At 43.0% G+C, this 23344-nt stretch overlaps 3 protein-coding genes across 4 annotated transcripts; 1 reads left to right on the top strand and 2 right to left on the bottom strand.

The window, feature by feature from the left end:
• Positions 1–369: 369 nt before the first annotated feature.
• mvk (mevalonate kinase) lies at positions 370–11153 on the bottom strand. Its single transcript, XM_062542818.1, has 10 exons — positions 10814–11153; positions 9098–9245; positions 8830–8977; positions 7549–7704; positions 6482–6585; positions 6282–6327; positions 6066–6156; positions 4949–5068; positions 4589–4742; positions 370–1838 (listed from the first exon to the last, which is right to left on the bottom strand). Exons 1-10 carry the CDS (start codon positions 10889–10891, stop codon positions 1687–1689), a joined length of 1197 nt encoding a protein of 398 aa, XP_062398802.1. The 5' UTR covers positions 10892–11153; the 3' UTR covers positions 370–1686.
• A 184-nt stretch (positions 11154–11337) lies between these two features.
• mmab (metabolism of cobalamin associated B) lies at positions 11338–14034 on the top strand. The gene is made up of 9 exons (XM_062544002.1): positions 11338–11490; positions 11648–11712; positions 11827–11920; positions 12016–12073; positions 12164–12236; positions 12589–12686; positions 12934–12998; positions 13144–13203; positions 13293–14034. Exons 1-9 carry the CDS (start codon positions 11387–11389, stop codon positions 13375–13377), a joined length of 702 nt encoding a protein of 233 aa, XP_062399986.1. The 5' UTR covers positions 11338–11386; the 3' UTR covers positions 13378–14034.
• Positions 14035–15420: 1386 nt separating this feature from the next.
• Positions 15421–21715, bottom strand: aldh3b2 (aldehyde dehydrogenase 3 family, member B2). Of its 2 annotated transcripts, none has more exons than XM_062544004.1 (10): positions 21476–21715; positions 20761–20956; positions 20075–20185; positions 19203–19323; positions 18825–18910; positions 18428–18509; positions 17133–17522; positions 16558–16724; positions 16030–16129; positions 15421–15885 (listed from the first exon to the last, which is right to left on the bottom strand). In XM_062544004.1, the coding sequence occupies exons 1-10, from the start codon at positions 21526–21528 to the stop codon at positions 15686–15688; spliced, it is 1506 nt and encodes a 501-aa protein (XP_062399988.1). In that variant the 5' UTR covers positions 21529–21715; the 3' UTR covers positions 15421–15685. The 2 variants fall into 2 exon arrangements, with proteins under 2 accessions (XP_062399988.1, XP_062399987.1); XM_062544003.1 differs by lacking the exon at positions 21476–21715 and adding an exon at positions 21065–21206.
• Positions 21716–23344: the final 1629 nt, after the last annotated feature.

Below are 23344 nucleotides of genomic sequence, written 5' to 3' on the forward strand. Positions count from 1 at the left end.
CACGCTTCGTACCACTCGTCCAGGGGCAAAGTCATTTAGCGTGGGCAGGGCTGATGTGCGGACCTATTTGTTCAGTGGAAAAGGTATTGGGGGTGGGGGGTGGGTGGGGGGGGGGGGGGGGGTAGAGGGCATGTCAGTCCCCTCCATGTTCAGAAGAAGAGGCAGAGGAATGAGAGAGGAAAAGACGAGTCTGCTCAATATAATTGAAATTTCCTCTCTACAGCTTGGGGCATGGTCTTCAAAAGATAGTCTTTTTTATCTCCTATTTTCCGCAGAATTCCAAGTGAATTACATGGCTGCTCGGGGATTTGAGGAAAAATCTGCCCTGCTGCTACCGCCGCTGCTGTTCCTGACAAAGTGCAGAGAAGTTAATTTCCACATTGTGTTTCAGAAATGAACTAAAGCCAGCACTGGAAGGGGGCCAGGAGTCTCCTGGCAACCGCGGCTTTGAACAGAGACTGTCATTTATGGTATGTGTAATCACCTCAAAGAGACTGTGACAAGCACCCAAATAAATATTTATAAAAAAAAAGGAGACACACACAGCGCTGGAGAGCACTAACAACGAGGGAAGTAGAGCGCAGAGATGTGAAGATCTGAGCAACAAACCAACGTTTCCACAAGACAAGACAATTCAAATATTTACTGTAAACGTAACTGGAGACTGATTTATTGTCTTCTTTCATATGAAAACTGATGTGATTAAAGAACTTACAGTTTTTCCAATAGACTTGACGACTGTCTATTTGTGTATAGTGATCCAAAGGCAGCATTTTACAGTATGAATGATGACAATATGTCAAAAGGAACGGATTCACTGAAGTGATTATGACTCCCCATCAAGCTCAATTCAGTCCAGACAATTCATTCTCCTGAGCAAGAGCTCCTTACCTAAACAGACAATGCCATCTACTGGCCAACCAGATGTAAAGCAACTAATAACTAGGGGTGTAAAGGTACACATATTTGTACCAAACTGTTTAGGTACAGGACGTTAGGTTCAATACAGATGTGTACCAAATATACCAAATGCAGTCTTTAACAGTAATCAACGGTGGGCATATTTGCTTGTGGACAAATTTGAGTACCCACATAAACATATTACTGTAAGTGGTGGACCATGTATCAGTTAAGTCAAAAATATATATACCTTTATATATTTTTTGTTGCGCATGAGCAATATAGTCAGTGAATTTTAGGATAGCAGCAAAACCTTGGTACACACTGAAATGTTTGAGATTTTTGTGTACCGTTACACCCTTACAATAACACAACCTGAGAAATCCACTTTCCTGTTAACTTCAGAGGACTACTACTGCATCTTTGCATAGTGTCCATATCCATGCTATGTTTATTTATAATTGTGCAACAATATAGCCAAGCCCTTTCAGACATTAGTCTGAATGAATAAATTAGCATTCCACACCAAACACACGCATGGGCATGATATATTGGCAGGCACATGCATTCGCATCCTTACTCTGAGGAAATTCTTTCTAGTGCAATGTATAACATTCTCCAGGAAAATTGACACACCACTCATCTCCGACAGGCTAACACCCAGCTCCTAAAAGAGAGAAACAGCTTCTCAGTGGACACTTCTCCTGTGGCCTTGCTTTCATGGGTTGTTATGACTGCTCGGTTGGTGTGTCTGCCGCTCTGTTATGAAACATCCAGTTGCTGCTGTTAGTAGCTGTTGAAAACATTCATCACTTCCTCTTTAATGCTGTGGGGAGCGTGCAGCTGAATTCCAGGCACGCCGATGTTCGTTTCCCAACATTCATAGCCGGTGTCTTTCAAGTCCTGAACGGTGTTCTGGACCACCGAACTGTCTGTGTCTGAAAAGGTAAAAAAGGGGGAAAAATCAAACGAGTCCGAGCACCAAATTAATCAAGATCTGAAAAGACACTAGGCCTCTGAACATCAAAGAAGGCTTTTGGTTGATAAGCGTTAACACGAAGCCAAAAGAAGCCGTCTCCTTAATTACACTAAGCTGCTGATAAATCCATTTATTTTCACCAGAAAGAACCTTGAGCTACATCTTTTGGTCTTTGTACAAAAACAAACTTCCAGGTCTTGTCAGAGATTTAACGTATGACACCAATGTACTCTACAGTAGACGCATACTTGTGCTCTAAATAGACGGGCAATTCTACAATAAAGAATGTCAATTCTACAATACAGAATGTCAATTCTACAATCACCAGTCTATCCACAAGCATGTGGGAAAACTCCTTGCCATCCTTGCATACCTGTTTTTCTCTATGCTTTACAATTGGTCTTTTTAGAGGCCTTACAGAGTGTTCTCCAGCACCCCCTACCCCCCCCCCCCACACACACACACACACACACACACACACCAGATACCCCTCACACCAATGACACCCATGCGTTTTCATTTAATTCTGTAGACATCCCAGAGACCTAGCCCTATAATGGATTTGTATTTTTAGCAGTACTGACTGTCACATCGGTAAAATTAGACTTTCAAGTACCATTTTCTATGAGCCAAAGCCTCCATTACAGAGTGCTTCAAATCACAGTTTTCCTGTTCTTTTCAGTACAGACATATCAAAACTGCTGTCAGTGGAAATGTCCATGAAGTGCGCTATTTCTGTGGTAGATTGAGATTGGATCACAAATCTATCTATGGAGATATTTCTTAAAGATGCAACGTGTACTTTTCTTATGTCTAAATTTGATTGACCCAAAACAATTCTATAATTCTGTAAGATCAGGGAAAATATACTTCCAACAAAAGTTTAGTGTCTGTCTATCTACCAACTTCATAGAAGCATAATGTATGCAATGAATGAGAATTCTAGGAAATAATTTAATTAATGTCGGGACTATCAGATTATGATTGTATGACCATTTTCACTTTCAACCACTTTCACTTTCAACCACAAAACCGATTGGAGTACTCTGGCTTTAATACTGGCTAGTGACCTGATGTATTGTTGTGTCCAACAGCACATCTCACTTTGACAGCCGTAGCACTCTCGCAGGGACTGTCCCATGGCCTGGCCGGCCTTGTGATGATGCCAGCCGTCTGCCTTCCATCCACTTGCCTGTGCCATAGCACTTTTATTCTGCTGATGTTTCCCTTTCTTACAGAACAAGGCAACCCTCCCAACACCCCCACCCTCTACCCCACCCGCTCCCTACACAGCCGCCCTCTGTGCCAACACACCTCTTATCAATCATACACTTTCTCCTCTCTCTCTCTCTCTCTCTCTCTCTCTCTCTCTCCCTCTCTTTCTCAGTCTCCTCTCTCTCTCTCCATCCTCTTCCAGGGCCTCAGCCAGAAGTGAGGCACATCGCTGCTTTTGCTTATCAAAGCAAAGAGAAGTTTGCTGTTTGATTGCCGCGGTCAGGTTTGATTGCCAGGGTATAGGGTTCGTAAAGCTTAAGGTTTGAGATAAGCGTCTGTTTTACTCGGCCTAACCCCTCTTACCATTTTCCTTACGGGGCCATTTCTGCATAAGGCTGTGGCTTCTCAACAGTCAGCAGTGTAATAATTAAATATATCTCTTCCAAACTTGTAAAATGTATTTATCTTATTCCTGTTACACAAGTGACAACTGCCTTTTTCTTTGGAAGCCATTTATTTCGTGTCTTGGGCTACATCTTAAAAAGTAAGTAATCACTGAAATGGCAATTGCAAAAGGAAGCAATTTACTTCCCTCCTCTAAGAAGGGGCATTAAGAAGAAGTACCCAGCTTGCTGCCATTATCAGACTTGCAATCATCCGAGCCTGTATTCCGGGAAATCTGGCATCCTGATTAAGATTCTGTGTGTTCAGATGCTTCAGGCATAAACAAAACAAACAAAGATGATGATGCATCGACATCTGACAGGTCCTGTTGAGATCTGTCAGGAAACAAGCGAGAAATCTCTTTCTGGCCAACTTCCACTCAACACTACACCCATTTCTTCTCAGACGTGTCAGCCTTGGATATAAACAAACCCTGAAGTGAACCTGATTTAACAAAACTGATCCTCTCATCACTTACAGAGGTAAAACTAAAGACAGAAATACTAAAGAACCAAACCCACAACAGGACCCAAAGAACATCAAACTATACAGAATACAGAATATTATTCCGACAGAGATGAAGCCAAGGGAAAGAGACATCTGATGGCAGAGTTCAAATGCATTTCAACATTCTGAATCTCTAAAATTCTAAAAAACCTCAGGGTCAATGTACAGTATTTATTCTTCCCAATATGCTCTCTTGCAAAGGAAACCTTACTCTATTGCTTAGCACTAACCTCAAGAGGGCCAACGCTTGTTTAGTCCTACTTCATTCTTGGTGCGATCAGTCCCACACACACAGACACACAGACACACAGACAGACACACACAGACACACAGACACACACACACACACACACACACACACACACACACAGACACACACACACACACACACACACACACACACACACACACACACACACACACACACACACAATCACACACACACACACACACACACACACACACACACACACACACACACAACCTCCACTGCAAGGAGGTTCACCATCCACCCCACCAACACTGACGAGCATTTAAGTGTACCTGGTCTGAGGAGAGTGATGCCACAGCCTCCCCCTCCGGCCCCCGTCAGCTTGCTGTGCAGCCCCCGCCTCAGTGTGACCGTGCAGAGGGTGTCCAGTGAGGGGTGGCCCACACCCATCACATTCAGATGGTGCTGGTTGATGTCCATCAGCTCCTGTGTAGAAACAAGACAGTGTAGACAAAAACAAGGAAATGAAAATGAGTCGAGCAGCTCCAATGGCAAAGACTTAAGAGAGTCAAGATTAATAAGACTGCTTCCAGGCATGCCAGGATTTATACATATTATCAACACGTCATCTAGATAGGATAAGAGAGGACGTGAGGTTACTGATGGACGCCTATTCTGGGGTTTGTCCGTACCTCCAATGTGGCGTAATGTTCTGCTGTGGGTGAGCTTTTGGCCATCTCCATCAGTGTCTGCTCACACATGCAGGACACAGCATCCACAGACTCCAGCACAGGGTTTAGTATGGACGGGAACTGGACGCAGAGCGATGAAGAGAAAGAGAGAGAGAGAGAGAGAGAGAGAGAGAGAGAGAGAGAGAGAGAGAGAGAGAAGGTAGGCAAGGTGAGATTCATGAATCATTAACATAAACTTGAGTGATCCCACTAAATATTGGACAGAATGTCTTTTTTCTCTAAGAAGGGCTCTCGAAATGAATGTCGGCAATGAGTGCTTAATAATTTGAACCCTTTCCCTATTGACTTTTCCCCATTGACTTTTCCGAAGGTACACATTAGGTATGGAAGCCAGAGGATGCTGCAAAGCAGGACTCCATATGACCCTCGGACTAGCTGAAAGAAATGAATGTGTAATGTGTCAAAAGTTGCATTAGATGCCTTTTTAGTCATTTTTGAAAATGTAATTTTCTTTTTAATTCTCATTTGAAAATCCAAGATCCATGTGATAGGTAGTGTGAGCTCTTAATTTCCTCAGCTATAGTACAAAGCTCTTTGATTGAACCAGAGGGTCATACGGAGTCCTGCTTTTGCAGCATCCTCTGGCTTCCTTGCCTTCATCTCTGACTCGGGCTAAAGTAATGATCGTAATTAGCCGGAGCAGGACACAGCGGCAGCCCTTCAGAAGTGCAATTAGTGCCTCCTGATTAAGCAGGAAGCAGTGATGTGCACGCTGCCGCACACTCCCGGCGGAAAAAGGTCACGAACTTTCGCTCCTCTCCCTTCATAATCGCTGCCGAAAAGCAAACACCATGCCCACCTCCCACACCCCCATCCGACCTGGATTCACCCTGTTATGCGACGACCTACCTGTCACTGTTGTCATGGCGACAGCACCTGGGGGTGCCAACAGAGCACTTCAGTTTCCTGTCTTTTTGTGTTTTGCCTTCTTCCTCTTTTTTTCCCCATCAATAGAAACCCCTGATTCCCCGGAGAGCGTTGTGCGACCGTGGCAGCTGTAGCTATTATGCTAATTACAGGCCTGGGAGCGCGGGCAAGGTGCGGCCATTTTCAGTACCTTGTTAATTTTGTCCTTCACACCGGCAACAAGCGTCTTTGTGCTGCGCGGCACTCGGGTGTTGGTGAGGAGAATCCGCAGTGTGGGCACCCTGAGGAGACCAATACGGCCAAAGTTAGCGGTGGGAAAGATACCAAACCGTATACTGATGATTGTTTGTGTGAACATTTATCAAATATTCATTAAATAACAAGCATTCATCTCACTGAGAGGTACCTTTGCAAAGGGGTAATCTTCCCAGCATGGTATCTTAGAACGCTTCCTATGAAAGAGTAAACAAAAACAGAGAACCACCATATCAATAACCGCTGTCAAATAATGGACCCAAACATCTGTTAAAGGTTGAAGTCACAAATCTTCTCAGCGAGCCTGGGTGGTGTGAGTATGATGATGCTGATGTGCTGGTCTCATCTTACCCCATGTGCTCACGGCGTTGTCCACCCCCGAGGGGTTCCCATGGATGATCCTCTCCCCCTGAAAGGCCCACTGATTGATCAGCTCCAACTCCTCACTACTCCACCTGAGCCACAAGCAAAGACACTATATCAATTTACATCATTCAGTCAGAACTAATAGGAGCAGTTTCAGTGGTGTAGCCAAGACTTAGCATACAAAATGCTAAGAGCTTTTGTCTAATAAACAATGAAATGAAAGTACACAGGGAAAACAACAAGAATGTATTAGTCAGCTTCTTGTTTCTGATGTGACTGCAGCGTTGTGAGAACCGTGAGGGAAAATTACAAAGATGGAGTTCAAACTTTTGCTTTTGCTTTAATAATTGTGTTTCTGAAAGAGCTTAAACCTTTTGTTTATGTGCTGTGTGACCTAGTTTTCAAATGTCCTTGGTTCCTAACCTAATGTTCCAAGTCATTGTACTGACAAATGTGTGTGCAAGGAAATGATACAATGATACGAGATATAAATGTGTGTGTGAGAAATAAGTGATCTCTTTGGTGCACAGACTTTTTCTCTGTACACAGATTGCCTGATGCAAGAGACCTCTCTGCAGAGATGAATAAAGTACTAACAAGAAAGACAAGCCTTATCTCAGACTCTCAGTGTTTCGAGATACTATAGGTTCAATTTATTTTACAGAACCCACCACAATGGCCAGCATCTCTTCACTCAACACTTCAGCAAGCAGCTAAAAAAAGCTGTATGAAAGTGTGTGTGTGTGTGTGTGTGTGTGTGTGTGTGTGTGTGTGTGTATGCTTTTGAGTGAGTGAGTGCACACACACGAGTATGAGTGAGTGAGTGAGTGAGTGAGTGAGTGATTGTCTGAGTGGGTGCGTGAGTGGGTGAGTGAATGAGTGAGTATGATTGTGTGAGTGAGTGTGATTGCGTGAGTGAGTGGGTGAGTGAGTGAGTGAGTGAGTGAGTGAGTGAGTGAGTATGAATGTGTGAGTGAGTGTGATTGTGTGTGTGAGTGGGTGAGTGAGACTATGCGTGTGTGTGTGTGTGTGTGTGTGTGTGTGTGTGTTACCTGGCTGTGTCTCCATCTGGCCCCAGAGGGCAGGAGACGGCCCCCTGCGTGGAGAGCAGTGCGGCGGCCACGCACACACAGTAGGCGGCGCTGGAGCCCAGGCCAGCTCCCGTGGGCAGCTCTGACCACACAGTGACCGTCAGGCTGGGCAATGCTCTGCAACATATCACCCTTCCAATCAGCAACAAGGAAAGGCAATACATACACACACCCAGCCAGGACTGCACACAAATGGGTGCCTCTCTTACGTCTTTTATACATCCTCCCTTCCTTCCTTGGTCCTCGTCCTTACTGATCGACATAAAGAATGATGGGGCGGCATCAATGGGATAGTCTATCCAGTGTCAGTTATAGATCAGTGGGAACGAGCCTGGAGGACTGAGCATTGAGGATCGAGGAGAGATGTTGAGAGGCACCCAAAGAGTGCCCAGCTAAATGTTGGATGACCGAAAAACAAAAGAAGAAAAAGCTTCTTCAAGCATACAGCTTCTCAATGATGTTGACTTTATCATATTAATTTAATACCTAATCATTCTTATTACAAAAACAAACATATACCATTTGTCAAGGCCTGAATTGGTCAATTAAAGAGGACGTCTACAGTGCTTCAAACTGAATGTCATATCTTTGAAAAACAAACAAAAATAAACAGCACTGGAGAGTCCACTGCTCTTAATCTGCATTACTTCAGCCTCCTTAAGGACCATGATAAATTACGACTCAGAGTCTAATTATGCTAGAATTGCAGCATAAAATGGACCATAAATGTGTGTGTGGTCATTACACCAAGGACATTTTCTGCTGAGAAGACATACTACAATCTGTCTAATGGGGACGCTCCACAAGGGTATTATATTGCCGTACAGTTTATAACAGACTCCATGACATTTGTTGGCGACCACACTGCAAGCCTGGTAGAAAGAAGCCTCTGTAAATAGCCTTGACTGTCAGCGTCAATAAAAGGGCTTCTTGATGGATCTGAGTGATAAACAAGTCTGCTCATTTTCTTCGGGCACTACTCATGCACGCACGCACGCACGCACACACGCACCCACGTCAAGACTCCGGCCTTCTGTCTAGTAAAAAACTATCATCATTCTTCCACCATCAGGGTGTATTGGCACTATGAGCAGAGTAACGGTTTTCTTTGCCCCCCACAAACACCACATGTCACAACTGTATTGCCGCACTTGTCTAGCTTGATATCTGCCCACACAGGGATTTTGCAATCCCTCAATCACCTAAACGGCGCAAAGAGCATGTGTTTTGTAGCACCCTTACTTTGACTTGGAAAAGATGGAGAGGTAGATGTAGAGAAAGGCCGACACCGCCATACTCCGCGTGTCAGTGCTTCCATCCTCTGTTCCGGTAAACTCTCGCAGCCTTCTGACGAGATCAGCATCCAGCTCCTTTAGGTTCCCATGGTCAACTGTAAAATAAATATCAGGTAAGTTTATTCCCTGTATGGAAATAAAGCATGTATTGTAGAAACATTTCATATAATGTGATAAATGGGACAACCAATTTAACATGTCCACTGTTCACTTACTGGTTTTGTCTTGAAGCAAATGCTGTAGTGCACTGACATCCCAGGACAAAAATGTGTTTATGTTAGGTAGATTGATGCAGACTTTGCCTGTGGAGGTAGCCTGAAGTCTAAGGAATGTTCGTAAATTCAAACTCACTGCCAGAGCAACCTGAAACATTGAGATTACATGCAAAATTTAGCACATAATAAAACATAATGAATCTTTTTTAATTATAGTATATGGGGTCATTCTGTAAATCTGGTGCCACTTTAGTAATATCAGTGTCCCAAGATGCAGCCTACTGCCAGTATAACCTTTCAGAACATTGATCAAACTACACTTGCAACATTTGCAATAAGTTCTAAAATATTTTGTTTTGTTTTTGAGAATTCTAAACAGATTTATGTAAACATATATCTTTGCTGTTCTTGTCCCCATTGACCATTATAAAAATAAGTACATAGTGCATTTTGTTTGTTTAATATAATAAAGATGACCCTTGTGCATGATACATTTCTTGAAAGAGAAATATTCTGAGAAATGTAGGCTTTTAACCCTGCCCCTGTTTCAATCAACCCCATAACATAACTATGTCCCCTCCCAATCAAATGGTAGTTTGATCCTTTTGACAGAGGGAGATGGCATTATCAATGTTTTCAGAACAGCATGGTAAGTGGTCAGTTTCTCTCTCACTTTCTATTAAACAATTCATGTTTGTATGCACATGTGGACTTGGTCAATATCAGGCTTTCAACACTGTTATGGGAAAAACTTAAGAGGGTTTTACAGAAAAAGGCGCTTTTATAGCTCAGAATTAAAACAATATCTAAATAGGCCTAAATGTCTAATATATGTCTAAATTGACATATAACCTCTTCTCTTTTTTGTCCATATATTTGACCAATGACTGATGCCTGTACCCATATCTAACTTATCCTTGCACTGCTGCTATAATTAGTACAGTATATTACTATGTTATATGTATGTTATTTGTCCATATATCTATACTAGTACTGTTATATTACTATGCTAACTTTTTTACTGTACATATCTATTGCTGGTCACTAGATTTAACCTTGCACTGTTGCACTGTTGGACATATTTGCACTACCAACTGACACACACCTCATACTGGATCACAGTAGGCTACCAATCCTCATTACACTCATGCACATCTTTATCTTTAGTCTTTAAAGATCTAGTTTTTTACTGCTCTTTTAGTCATGTTGAGTTGCTTTGTATTATCCTGTTTACACTGTAGTGCATGTTGTGAGTGGTGTCTTAGCTGCTGGGCCTGGGACCTTTCCCCTTGGGAATCAATAAAGTATCTATCTCTATCTATCTATCTATCTATCTATCATATAATGTGCCTCACTGATGGCTGATTAGCACATCTCCAATGCACACACATTTTTCAATGGTAATGGGTTGAATGGTTGTTACATTGTCCAGGTAAGATGGACAATGTAACAACCGTATCAGTCGTTGCCCTGTAGGTTACTTTGACAGAGGATGCCAGTTGAGGACACGTTGCATGTCTGACTACGTAGTTCATCGTATCAGTTGACTTGAAAGCTAAACAATATCGGTCGCAATTTAATGACCATGGGAAATTGAGGGTCCCAAGGCCAGGCCAAAACAGAAATACTGACTTAAACGTTAGAAGGTGAGGTCGTCAGTCAGGAGTCTCAGTAATCTGAAGTCTCAGCAATCTGTCAAAACATCATCCAACTCACCTTCCCATGGACGACAGCGTGCTCTCCATGAAGGATGGCTTTTCCTGGTGCTGAAACAATGCAGTCAATGGCGTGCATTCTAAAATTCGATACCCAACGAGTTGCTCAGCATGAGCCAAAACAACAGAAGTCGCTTGAATACAGTAAAGACACAGCTAGATGCTTGGCTAGTCTATCACAGGCTAGTTATCTGTACTCGCCGCCACTTGTGTCTAATACACATACGATTCTCTCAGAGCAGGTCAAATGCAGTCTCTGTTAAACAGAAACATGTCTATTTAACAATAACTGATTATGAACGTGCCACACATAAGTCAGATGAAGTGTCAACACACGGATGTTCATGCATTCCCGATAAAAGCCAATGAGTACTAAACGCCTTATGTACAGACCGCCCAATAACCAATCGGAATCACAGAGAACTAAACAGCCTATCAGGCGTGTCGGTCGTGTGACAGGAAAGGCCAGCCTCCTTTGTACGGGTGCCGATAACAGACATATTACTATGAATGTAAATACGACGATAGCAAGAATAACCATCACGCGTGCTTTCTTGTTACGAAACTGACCATAATGGCAGCTGCTGTGACAAACCGTTTGCAAATGCGCTGTATCTTTTGGTCAAGACAGTGTGCACAGGTGTATAGGATACGACACATATGTAGGACAGATAGAAGGTAACACAAAAAAATGTTTGGTTGTCGTCCTAGCTATCTAGCTAAGCAAGGATAGCATTGTATGGTAGAAGTTGCAGCTGCCTGTCTATGCTAGCAACACCACCAAAGTCCGTAATGTAGTTGTTGACATAATGCTCTTTTTTTGTCCCCATTCAAGCTTTGCCACCAGGTCAGATGAAGAGACCAGAATTCCGAAAATTTACACTAAAACTGGAGATAAAGGTGCTGTTTAATTCTCAGTTCTGTTACCTCACTAGCACCTTTGATGTTTGCTACTCGCGTGACTTTGACTTTTCCTTGTAATTATTTGCCTGTTTTATTGTTCCTCAAATGCAGGATTTTCCAGCACATTCACAGGTGAGAGAAGACCAAAAGAGGACAGCATCTTCGAGGCTTTGGGTGCAACAGATGAGTTGTCGTCTGCCATAGGGTAGTGAAATTGTTGGATTAAGAATCAGAAGGCAAGTGTTTGGTTTGGTTTTGTCATGCATTGCATTCCAATGACCCCCTGTGTTCCTTTCAAAGTTTGGCCAGGGAGTTTTGCAAGGACAAGGAACATCAATTCATTGAAGAGCTTGAGAAGGTCCGTGTCACTGTCCATTTTATTGCACACAGGAATTTATACCTTCAATGATCTGGTCTGAAATTGATCATCCTTATATTGTGTGTACAGATTCAATGTGTGTTGCAAGATGTGGGATCTAATGTTGCCACCCCTCTATCATCATCAAGGGAGAGTCACAGAGGTAAATACTGCATGATGATGGTAGTATTGGCTCTTGTCATAACAAACAAACATACAAACAGCTTTAGACAATAGACCACACACACGATTGGTTACAGGCTGTCAACTGTCAAGGGAGACCCACTGCTTTGGGCTTGTTGTGATCTCGATGGTGTTTTGAGCCCCCAATGTCGTTTTCCAGGCAGCGCTGCCACTGTTGACTTAAAGGCACTTAACCCTAACCTTATAACCCTAGCGCCCTCTAGACAGTGCTGCCTTGAAGACATCGTTGGGGGTCTCAAAACACCAAGAAACCCGTTGTGGTCAACATTTTCAAAGAGCATCTCTCTTTTTTTCTCACCTTGTCTCCCCAGTGAAGACCAAGTTTAGTCCCCAGCCTGCGTTGGACCTCGAGAGTTGGATTGACAAGTACACAGCGGAGCTGCCACCACTGACTAATTTCATATTGCCTGTAAGGTTCGCTTGAGTGATTATAACTATATGTAAGATGGGGTGCCATGCCATTCGAGTATATACAAAGAATGTTTTTTTTCCGTTTGTTTTGCTCTATTTAAATCAGTTATGTAGCCATCTTAGTAAGGATATGAAGTCCATCTGTAGGCTGTTCAGTGTTCATGATACAGTGTTGTCTTGTAATACCCACAAGTAATTTCCAGAGATGCATATTGAGGGATGTGCATGTGTTTTCCATCCTGCAGTCTGGAGGAAAGAGCAGCGCCTCTCTACATGTAGCTCGTGCAGTGTGCCGCAGGGCCGAGCGAAGGTCAGCAACAATCTCTGTTGGAGAATACATGAACACACATTCACAGATTAATAAAATGTCATTCACTTTTAAATGACTAGTCATTACTATTAATGTTATACACATTTTTACCTTTCTCACTTTAACCTGTTTTATTCTTCCTTAGTGTGGCCCCTATTGTTCGCTCAGGGGAGGCTGACCCCGATGTTGCCAAGTTTCTAAACAGGTAGTGATGTGAGCCATGAAAACCTACCTAATGTAAGGTCCACCCAATTCCATCCTAGCTGTTAACTCTCTTTTCATTTCTGCGCACAGACTCAGTGATTACCTGTTCACCGTGGCAAGATATGCTGCCATGAAGGAGGGAGCAGCTGAAAGTGTGTACAGTCGACCTACATAACACCCATGTGTGTTCAGGAGAAAGGGACGAAATCCCCAAATCATGCAGAGACCGGCTGTTTTGTAGTGTGAAATCAAAGCATGTATTTTTATTTGATCTTCAACCATAAAATGTATCAAGACAAACGCGCAGTGGAGAAGGTTTCTATGTAATTCCACAAGACATGTCCGTAAATCTGAACACCTTGCTTAGTCAGTTTTTTTAAGCACTCCTTAGATTCAGCACTTCTAATTGCAAATAATGTACAGTAGAGGGCTCTGGCCCTCCTCAGTGTATCAGTACCCACCCTTCCCCTGGACCCAACACTCAGATTCCTTAAGATTTCCAGCTCAGATCAGATGATACTCACACTCCATCTCCTTTATTGATGTTATTTATAGGATTTTGTACTTTTTAAAAATAGAACTCATTAATGATGCAGTTTGCTGTGATTAATCATGATGAATCACTTTTTTGTTCTTCCTGAGAAAGGATATTTAAATGTAAAGTCTTGGAATTTATGTAAAATCAAATGAACCCCATTGAAACCGATATATTGTTGTTTAATAGCCATTGGCTGCTCAATTGAAAGGAATTCTTATATGCATTATTTATCAGATTTAATAACAAACCACAGGCCCATATGTTTAAGTGCCAGTTGCATTTCAAAGCCATCAAGGTCACTGAAATTATATGTCAATATAAATGATCATTTAACAACAGTGAGTCTGTTCAAGAGCTAATTGAATTTCAATGAGGTCCACATTGCAAATGTGAAACAGAAGGCACCGTGGGAGAGAAAGAAAACAGACATGGAAGACAGAGGGGAGGCTTACTGGCATTACTGTTACAGGGTGGAATCATTTGTAAAATATCTTCCTAATGCCTCCCTGATGAACTGTTGTGGTTGTTGTGTTATGTTGGTCTCTAGGAGGTGCATCAAACTCAGCATGACGTCTCATTTGTGGTGTAGTGCCATTTAGTGAATGACAATGCAGAGACCAAGACACTTCAAATGCAGTCCTGATAAAGTTCAGGCGTGGTGCCTGAATTCAGGCTTGAGCTCGGCCATGTCCAATGTCAAGAAAGGCCATTCTCTATATCGTCTTTGAATGTATTTGATAATTTCAGGCATTGATCATTTCCTGTCTGTCAGCCCTGCAAATGTCTTGTGATGAGAAGGTGAAAACCTCCCAAAATCTGACAAGTAGTATCTCTTACGATTCTGAATGCATGTTAACCTTCGTGAAATTCCATCAATAAGGGGTGCTGCAATTTAGGCATCATGTATGCTATAAAGACAAATGTATAGGGACACATGCCATTACACCCACAGCAGCTTCAATGACATCATATTCTATTCATATGTTAGCCCCCTATTTGCAGTTAACACAGCTGCCACTCATTTGGGATGGATTTCTACAAGATCTTAGAGCATCTGTGGACATTTTGAGTATTTATGAGGTCACATACTAACATTGGACAAGAAGCTTCCAGTTCACCACAAAATAGTTGGATGGCATAGATAAACCTGTTCTCTGTGGGCCAGTCCAGAGCCATAGAAAGAGAGAGTTGCAACACTTTGATGTTGCTGCCACGATCAAAAGTTCCAAAAAAACCTGTGCTGAATGGCAGAATCGCAGGAGGGTGGGATGTACTTCTGATGCTGAAAGGTGTAATCAATTAACTCATTGACTACTGACCAAGAGATTGGCTGTAAACAGTTCCAAAAGCCCCATAACGAGGAAATAGCCTGGAAAAAGCGCTGCCATTTTTTCCTATGGAGGTCTATGGGAGTGTCGCCACTCTGTTTTATCTACCGCTCTGGGCCAGTCAATTTCTTACACACAAAACTTGCCTTAATGCCTAAATGCCTAATGCCTAAATGTCTTAATGGAACTTGCTTTGTGCACTATAGTCATGCTGGAACCGAAAAGGACTTCCATTCCTAAAGTTGGAAGCATGTAGTTGTCCAAAATGTGTTCTCCTAATTGCTTCGAAGTGCTAATGGATTTTTTTTCCAAATTCAACTGCAACTACAACATACATCAGAACAAAAGCAAATCAAATTATATGTCTTTACTCAGATTAATGAATACTTTTTGTGCACCTAATTAAATACACATTTGCTCCATCACAGATAGTGCCTGGGTTGCAAGCCCATCTCCATTTTCTAGACTGAAGGTGAGGGTTCTTTTCCAGCCGACCTGCAACAGAATTCCGTACATTCAGTTCCTGTAGTTGCCATAGAGCTGGCAGGAACACTAGCACAGACAAAGCACTGGACATATTCATCATCAAGGCCCAACTAACTCCCTCATCAGAGCCTTCACAGAATCTGACACCAGCCTTGGCTCTTCTGCGTCAGGCTGCTGGCCCAGGTCATGAGGGAGAGGTTGCGGTCATCATAAGGCGGGTAGCGCAGGTAGGTCAGACACTCAATCCGAGTGCCCCGCAAAAGGCAGGACTTCTTGTGAGAGAATATGTCGAAGCTGTAGCGTCCATGGAATGAGCCCATCCCACTCTGACCTAAAATGAGTTTTGGTTAAGTACTTTTGGTGTATTCTTTTTTACAAAGAATGTAGGCAATGTTTACAAAATATGTAGGGTGTAATGATCACCTAAACACACTAAAATCCTACTTAGACAAGACAGTTAAAACAGCAGACTCACCCACTCCTCCAAAGGGTAGGCAGGGCATGAGGCTCTGCAAGACACTGTCATTTGAGCAGAAGCTTCCACTGGAGGTCTCGTTCATCAGTCTGGAAATCACCTGCAGAGCGGAAATGGACAGAAAGCCTCCGTCAGTCACTACCGTCATTTCCCAACTATTAGCCGCAGCTAATACATTGACTTTCTTCAGCTATGAGGTTAATACATGGGGGCAGTTAATATGGCACTAATATGGTTCTGTGTCTTTCAACTTGCATAAAATACTGTCTTGCGGCTTATACACAATGCGGCTAATACACAGGAAATTACTGTACTCATCCATGCATTTGTGGATGTGTGAACAGTGTTGTATACAGACATCACAGCCCTGCACCAGATTAGCAAGAGGAAGAGGGCTAAAACCCAGTGGGTGAAGTGTACATCGCTAGCACATCTCATAAAGTGTCGGGCAGTGAGATTTACTCACAGCAAAAGCTCTGCCCATTGAGTACATGCCTAGACTTCTGAGTTGTTACAGATACCATTTACCTTGCTGTTGCTGGAATATGCATAAACACACAGAGGCTTGTCTCTCTTGTTGATGAAGGTGATGGCCTCATCCACACTCTCTACTGTCAGGACGGGGAGGATCGGGCCGAAATACTCCTGATGCATGACTGGATCTGTCTCAGACACATCTGACAACAGCGTTGGTGCTAAAGACAAACAGAGGAGTCTTTTAGAGAAAACACATCCTCAAACTACTGTACACCACGAAAAAAACATACAGTACAACACATAACAATACTGTACCACATACAGTACCTTTCAGAAATGTTTCAAGCTGTTATAATCCATTTAAAAATCTAAAACAAGACACATTTCCGGTGAACTTCAAACCTTGATGCAACCATTTTGTAATCACAAGGCCATCACAGACACTACATGTTTGAGATTGCATTTAAGTGCGATGATCACATGTAACGTGGCACTCACCAACATACACTACATGTTTGAGATTGCATTTGAGCGCGATGACCCAATGTAACGTGGCACTCACCAACAGACACTACATGTTTGAGATTGCATTTGAGCGCGATGACCACATGTAACGTGGCACTCACCTACATACTTCTCCGCCTCGTTCACCTGGCCTCCCATCACCACCTTCCCTGACCTCCAGAGCAGGTCTCTGACGCGGCTGAAGTTCTCGGCGTTCACCAGGCGGCCGTAGCTGCGGGACTCGCGGGGGTCCGAGCCGTAGAAGATGAGCAGGGCACAGCGCAGGGCCTGCAGCAGCCGCTCCTTCATGTCGGCGTGGCACAGCACGTAGTCCGGCGAGGCCGGGCTCTGGCCGCCGTTGTGGAACCGGGCCCAGGCGATCCGACGCGCCGTGGTGTTTATGTCACACATCTGGTCCACGTAGCACGGGTTCTTGCCGCTCAGGACGAGAGTGACCGGCGTGAGACAGCGGGCTGCGGCCAGGGACACCTTGGTGCCTTCCTCACGAGTGCCTGTGGAACACAATGCACCACTGGTGGTCACCCTTGGTGACCCATGTGCTCAATGATAATCACATGGGGCTCTTCTGACCCATCAAGAATGATGGGGCGGCAACAATGGGATAGTCTCTATGGATAGCCTATCCAGTGTTCTTTATAGATCAGTGGGAACGAGCCAGAGGACCAAGGAAGGAAGGAAGGGAGGGAGGATAGATAAAAAGACGAATGAGTAGAGACTAGTGTATATCATGATAAATACCTACAACACTCACTTCCCTAATCATCACATACATTCCATTCCATTACATTTGGCTGATACTATTTAGCCAAAGCGACTTACAACAGCTTAAGCTTTTTAAATCCATTCTAACAACAATTCTCGGAAGAAATCCTAGGAATTTAGAGGGAAATAAGAATGAGTACATCAGTGAGTGCTGTTTTTAAACAGTCAAGTGTCAGTTATAGTCAGGTGGTAAGTCTAAGATAAGCAAGACTAGTTGTAAGTAGTGCTATCAGAGGAGATGTTCTCTGAAGAGCCGAGTCTGAAGAGCTGAGATGGAGAGGGATGCTCTAGTAGAAACTGATTCCATTCCACCAACGAGGAACAACAGATAAAAAAGTTTGGATTGGTCATACAACCCAAGGCCTCAACTGAGTGTGTTAAAGGCTTTGGTTGTTCACCCCTCTTCTGAGCATTAAAGGTACAATCTGCAAATCTAGCGAAAGGTTGTTGGTATGAGCTCAACAGCCATGTTAAGTTATGAGAGGAACCTGACAGGTAGCTTCCTGAGTTAATAACCTTTCAATCCAAAAATACTTATTTGCCTGGTAAAAACTAAACAACTAACAAGATGAAATGTAAAGGCATACACGCTGTGTACAGCAACACTGACTAAAGGATGAAACAAAACTTTTACCAGAAAAGAAGACGTGGTCAAACTTCAGTTCCACCATCTCAGACAAGTCATTCGTCCCTGCAAGGACAACATGATAGCACTCCTGAGGAGGGAAGGAAGGAGAGGATTGGCGATCTTATCATGAAAACGGAGACGCTGTACTCTTGGGGTGCCTCTCAACATCTCTCCTCGATCCTCGATGATCGATCCTTGAGGGGCGTTCCCACTGATCTATACAGTGTAACTAACACTGGAGAGACTATCCCATTGTTGCCGCCCCGTCATTCTTTATCTAGATCAGTGAAGACGAGGATCGAGGAAGGAAGGGAAGGTGTATAAAAGACCAAACGAGAGGCACCCTTGGAGTGTGCATGAGCCAGAGGTTTTTGCCTTTTAAGAAGATTAGAGCTCCACTCACGTTATCCAGGTACGAGGGCAGGAGGCGATGGAGGAGCTCTGCCGTGTGAGCACAGTGTTCAGAGGGGTTGATGACCACACAATTCCCTGTGTACACACACACACACACACAGACAGACACACACACACACACACACACACACACACACACACACACACACACACACACACACACACACACACACACACACACACACAGACACACACAGACACACACAGACACACACAGACACACACACACACACATACACAGACACACACAGACACACAGACACACAGACACACACACACACACACACACACACACAATCATAATAATGACACATGACAGGCCTGTAGACCCACTGACATGACGAAAAGAAGACTGAACGGTCTGTACCTGCAGCTATGGCTCCAATCAGGGGCACGAGGCAGAGCTGAACCGGGTTGGTCCAGGATCCAATGATCAATACCGTGCCCAGAGGCTCACTCACCACCATGCAGTCATCCAGAGCTGTGGACTGGCCCAAACCACACAGATGTTTATTTTATTGTTTTTATCATCATTATTAAAGAATCTCTTGAATTTCTCAAATCTCTCAGAATAGCCATATCTCTCTAGGCTGGGTGAACCCTGTCTGACCTGCTGGCGAATTTGGATTTAGCCCGACAGCTCAGGCTGGAAACCTGCAAATCTATATCCCCTGCTTCCTGTCCACAACCTTTGGGTCCAATCACAAAGCTTATCCAAAAGACGCACCCAAATTGATGGTCTGATTGGTTGGCCTGATTGGCCCATTGATCATGCCTCTTGTGCAGTAGAAATAAAGCGCAGACTCCCCAGATATATTTAATCTTAAAAGATTGATCTTATTAGTGATTGCCAGATTAACATCTCTCTAGAAGCTCAACTGGTGCCCAAGTTTATAAGCGTATCATAGTCCCCAATACAGGAATCAGTATTGGGCACTATAATGCTGATAATTCTTGGGGACTCTAATTTTGCCAAGTGTGAAACTGATTCTGTATTAAACAAACGCATAGCATAACAGCCATGCCCACATCAAGCTGAGAGAACCTCTTTCTAGACTGCCCTTTAATCAGCTTTGGGTCCTGCCGCACAATGTGGACCTTTGTAACAGGCGAGAGTGTTTTCCAATTCTTTCTATTAAGATGTCTGAGTCCTTTATAATCTTAACAATACAATATAATATTAACTGTGAGCAACTGACTAATATGTAATCTGAACTGAACATACAGTAACAGTCTCACCAGGTTTCTCTCAACACTTTGTGGCTCCATCCATTTCCGAAGGTTGTTGATGGCATAGAGGGCTTCGTTCTTCACCAGAATCAACTCTGACACCACTGTCTCAAAGCGAGGCTGAAAAGACCCAACATAATTAAAAGAAAGGAGAGCATACAAATGTAGGTATATTGTTCTGGACATTTTGAAGGGCAGGCCACCTGTCACAACACGGGGTCCTAAATATGATGTGTCCAACATTAATCTCTGGGCCTCATGGGCACATGAAGAAAGTTGGTGCCTCAGCTAAGTTTAGGGGATCCCACGGCACCCCAGACTCACATCATGGGACTGACTTGGGAAACCTTCCTTTTAGAGGGCACATGGTAAGGATTAGGAAGAGGGCGCTACATCTTTTCTTTTTTGGATGCGTTTGCAAGGACACTTCATCTAAGAGGGCACTTCATGATTTTTTTTTTCTCTTCCATCAGAAAAGCACCTATAGGGTACAAGTTCAAGTCCTTCACCCTTAATTGTGCACACCAGTGTCCAGATAGGTATGAAACCATTGTTGTTGTGAGATTGTAATTGCATCACAACTATTAATTCAATTTCTGTAATGTCACAATTCTTAAATATTACTGAAGATTTGCAGTTGCTAAATGTAGAAATAGCAATAGCACATCAACAAATGTGCCGTGTCCAGAGTTTACCTTGTGTAGGTCCCTCCTTAAGGCGTCAACAAAGTCACACTCATGCTCAAAGACCAAGCGCATCACGGCGTCGAGCTGGGCCAGTCGGAAGCACTCATTAGCTGTTCGACCAGACAGGAAAGCTGCCCTCGCCCTCTTGAGCATCTCGGCACATTCCCCTGGTCCAGTCTTTAAGCAGAGATCTCCTTGTCGAGTCCTGCGAAAGAATCCAACTACTGAAGTTGTTTGGACATAGCATTTAAGAGTAGCCTATAACCTGCGCAATAAAGCTGCATGGTTCCTTTTAAAATCAAAATTAGGATACCTTCTGCATGTTATGCGGCCGTTTCTCTGACACGAACGACATGCTGTATTTTTTCTGAGACGGTTCATATTCCATGAGCCACACAATTCTCCTCGGTGTTCAGTCTCAACAAATATTAGTCCTGACTGTTCTTGGGCCAATGCCGACAAGCACGACCCCTTAGGGTTTTACACCAATCAGATGGTGTACAAAAAATGAAACAAAGTCACACATAGCCTATGTAGCCTGCAGTTTTCAAGTCAAATTACGTAGGTCTATAAAAGGTTAAGCTGCTTAACCAGTCGAGAGTTTAATCCAAACAAAGCTGAAGTTGAAGGTATGAAAATTCAAATGTAAAACTTACTGCCTGTTCCTCGATTAGCCTACCAGCCCTCTAAAAAATCCATAGGCTTGATCAGTTATACATCTTACCTTCTTATTGCTTTGAACCATCTTGTTGGAGACGGACTAGGCGGAGAACTCATGTTTTTTGTAGGTTTTCTCAATCCTAAACCAAACTACTTTCAAATCACACTGGATCACACACAAGACCGCTCCAGCAACAACACCTGCAACCTGTGACTGAGACTGCGCAGTTGGTGATCTCCCAACCCAAACTTTCTCAAATCCTATCAAATATCTTGAGCAACTGTTTCCTCTTGAAATCCTATCAAATATCTTGAGCAACCTCTCAATGGAATGGATAGGTCTAAATCCACAATAACTACTTAGACACTTTCACAATTATAGCTCCAACCAGCATTGACCAACATGTAGGCAGGCCATTTCGTTTCTGCTTTGTTTGTCACATACAGTTTTGACAAAAGTATGCCTTGACTGACTATCCTGCAGATTCAGACAACACAGTTTCATGAAGAGGTCACTTCAGCAGATTTGGAAATTATTCATAATGAAGATCAACCACAACAGGTGAGTTGTTAAGTAAAGTTTTTTAAAGAATATTCAAAGCTTTACATGATCGATTGACAATTATATATACATTTACAGAGACATTTTCACTTCATACATTGATCTTTTTTTTCATTTGAATTGCCTTTTAATAACCTGCATTTGACATAGTGCAACCAAATGTAAAGTTTCTTTCAAATGGTAAAAGGAATTGGTGTTTTTCAAGGTTGTAATCTTTCAGCAATCTTTCTTTACAACAAATATTAGTAGGCTATACGCATGAATATGTGACATCATCAAAGCACAATATGCGTGCCTATTACATCAGACTCACAGTAGTTCCATCCACTGAGGTAACTTTCTGTCTTGCTAAAGTCTGTCTGGCACAATTGAGATAATCCCAAGGTGGTCTGTTTACAACCAGATCTCACAGGCTTCACATGTGACTCACAATGCTTGTGACAGTTTCCTTTTTTTGAGAGAGAGGGTGGACTGGAGTAGGAGAAGGTCTACTAAAGCCCTTACAAATTCTCACCAGTGAGCGCTTCAGCCGAAGTCCAATAGCAAATGTTCATAAATAAGGGATCCCTTAACGGAAACGGTGGCGATTCTGAAAGTGGAACAGCCTTTGAAGACACAGGCTTTAATATGCCTTGCCCATAGAGCTGTTGTGCTGTGTGTCAAAATACTGTAAAGCCATTAACAGTGTGGCTAGGCAAAAAATAAAAGCTAGACAGAAAATCTGTTTCAATTGATGAAATGCATTTCTGTGTTTAAAAGCATATTTCTCTTAAGTGTTTGTTTGGTTTTGCAAAGTTTGACATATCTGGCCATAAACATCTTTTAAATGTGTGCAAAAGGCACGGTTAAAGTAGGTGCTGGACTCAAAATGACTTAGATGAACTTAGATCCACACACTACGAGGTCCAATAGATTAAATGGTTTAATGGTGGTGATTAAACCATTTAATCGATTGGAGCTCTTAGTGAGCAGATATTCACTCATGTTCAAACACATGTTTTTGTCTGTTATAAGATCAGCTAACACAATTCACCATGTGTGTCTCATTTTCTGTATGATTGCGTACACACTGACAACAAATATAACTAGGGTTCACAATATTTCAATGGAGGTATATTGCGGACAACCTTCGGGTGACATAAGTGGGTGGTTTTGCATAATGTAAGTCTGAAAACAAACTACTGCCAATTCGTCCAGCAATGTTGTCTCTCTTGAATGATTGACCACATTTCGCCTGGTCCCCACAGAGCTCAGCATCCTGAATACACAACACATTTGAGTAGCAATAAATGTTTTCTCCACATCTATAAAACCAGCAAAAGAATTTCAGCTGAAAGCTTTGATTTTGTGCTCTGTGTACGAGGGCAGGCT

This window comes from Sardina pilchardus, chromosome 8 (assembly GCF_963854185.1).
Source record: "Sardina pilchardus chromosome 8, fSarPil1.1, whole genome shotgun sequence".
NCBI classification, from domain to species: domain Eukaryota; kingdom Metazoa; phylum Chordata; class Actinopteri; order Clupeiformes; family Clupeidae; genus Sardina; species Sardina pilchardus.

Coding starts and splice junctions, on each gene's coding strand:
- mvk (XM_062542818.1), bottom strand. CDS start 10,891: ATGCACGCCATTGACTGCATTGTTTCAGCACCAGGAAAAGCCATCCTT. Junction 7,705..8,829: donor TCCATCTTTTCCAAGTCAAA/GTAAGGGTGCTA, acceptor GATATGTTGCAG/AGCATTGCCCAGCCTGACGG. Junction 6,328..6,481: donor CAACGCCGTGAGCACATGGG/GTAAGATGAGAC, acceptor ACTCTTTCATAG/GAAGCGTTCTAAGATACCAT.
- mmab (XM_062544002.1), top strand. CDS start 11,387: ATGGCAGCTGCTGTGACAAACCGTTTGCAAATGCGCTGTATCTTTTGG. Junction 11,921..12,015: donor GAGTTGTCGTCTGCCATAGG/GTAGTGAAATTG, acceptor TTCCTTTCAAAG/TTTGGCCAGGGAGTTTTGCA. Junction 12,237..12,588: donor ATCAAGGGAGAGTCACAGAG/GTAAATACTGCA, acceptor TTGTCTCCCCAG/TGAAGACCAAGTTTAGTCCC.
- aldh3b2 (XM_062544003.1), bottom strand. CDS start 21,132: ATGAACCGTCTCAGAAAAAATACAGCATGTCGTTCGTGTCAGAGAAAC. Junction 20,957..21,064: donor GGCCGCATAACATGCAGAAG/GTATCCTAATTT, acceptor ATTCTTTCGCAG/GACTCGACAAGGAGATCTCT. Junction 16,725..17,132: donor CGAGGCGGAGAAGTATGTAG/GTGAGTGCCACG, acceptor GTTTGTCTTTAG/CACCAACGCTGTTGTCAGAT.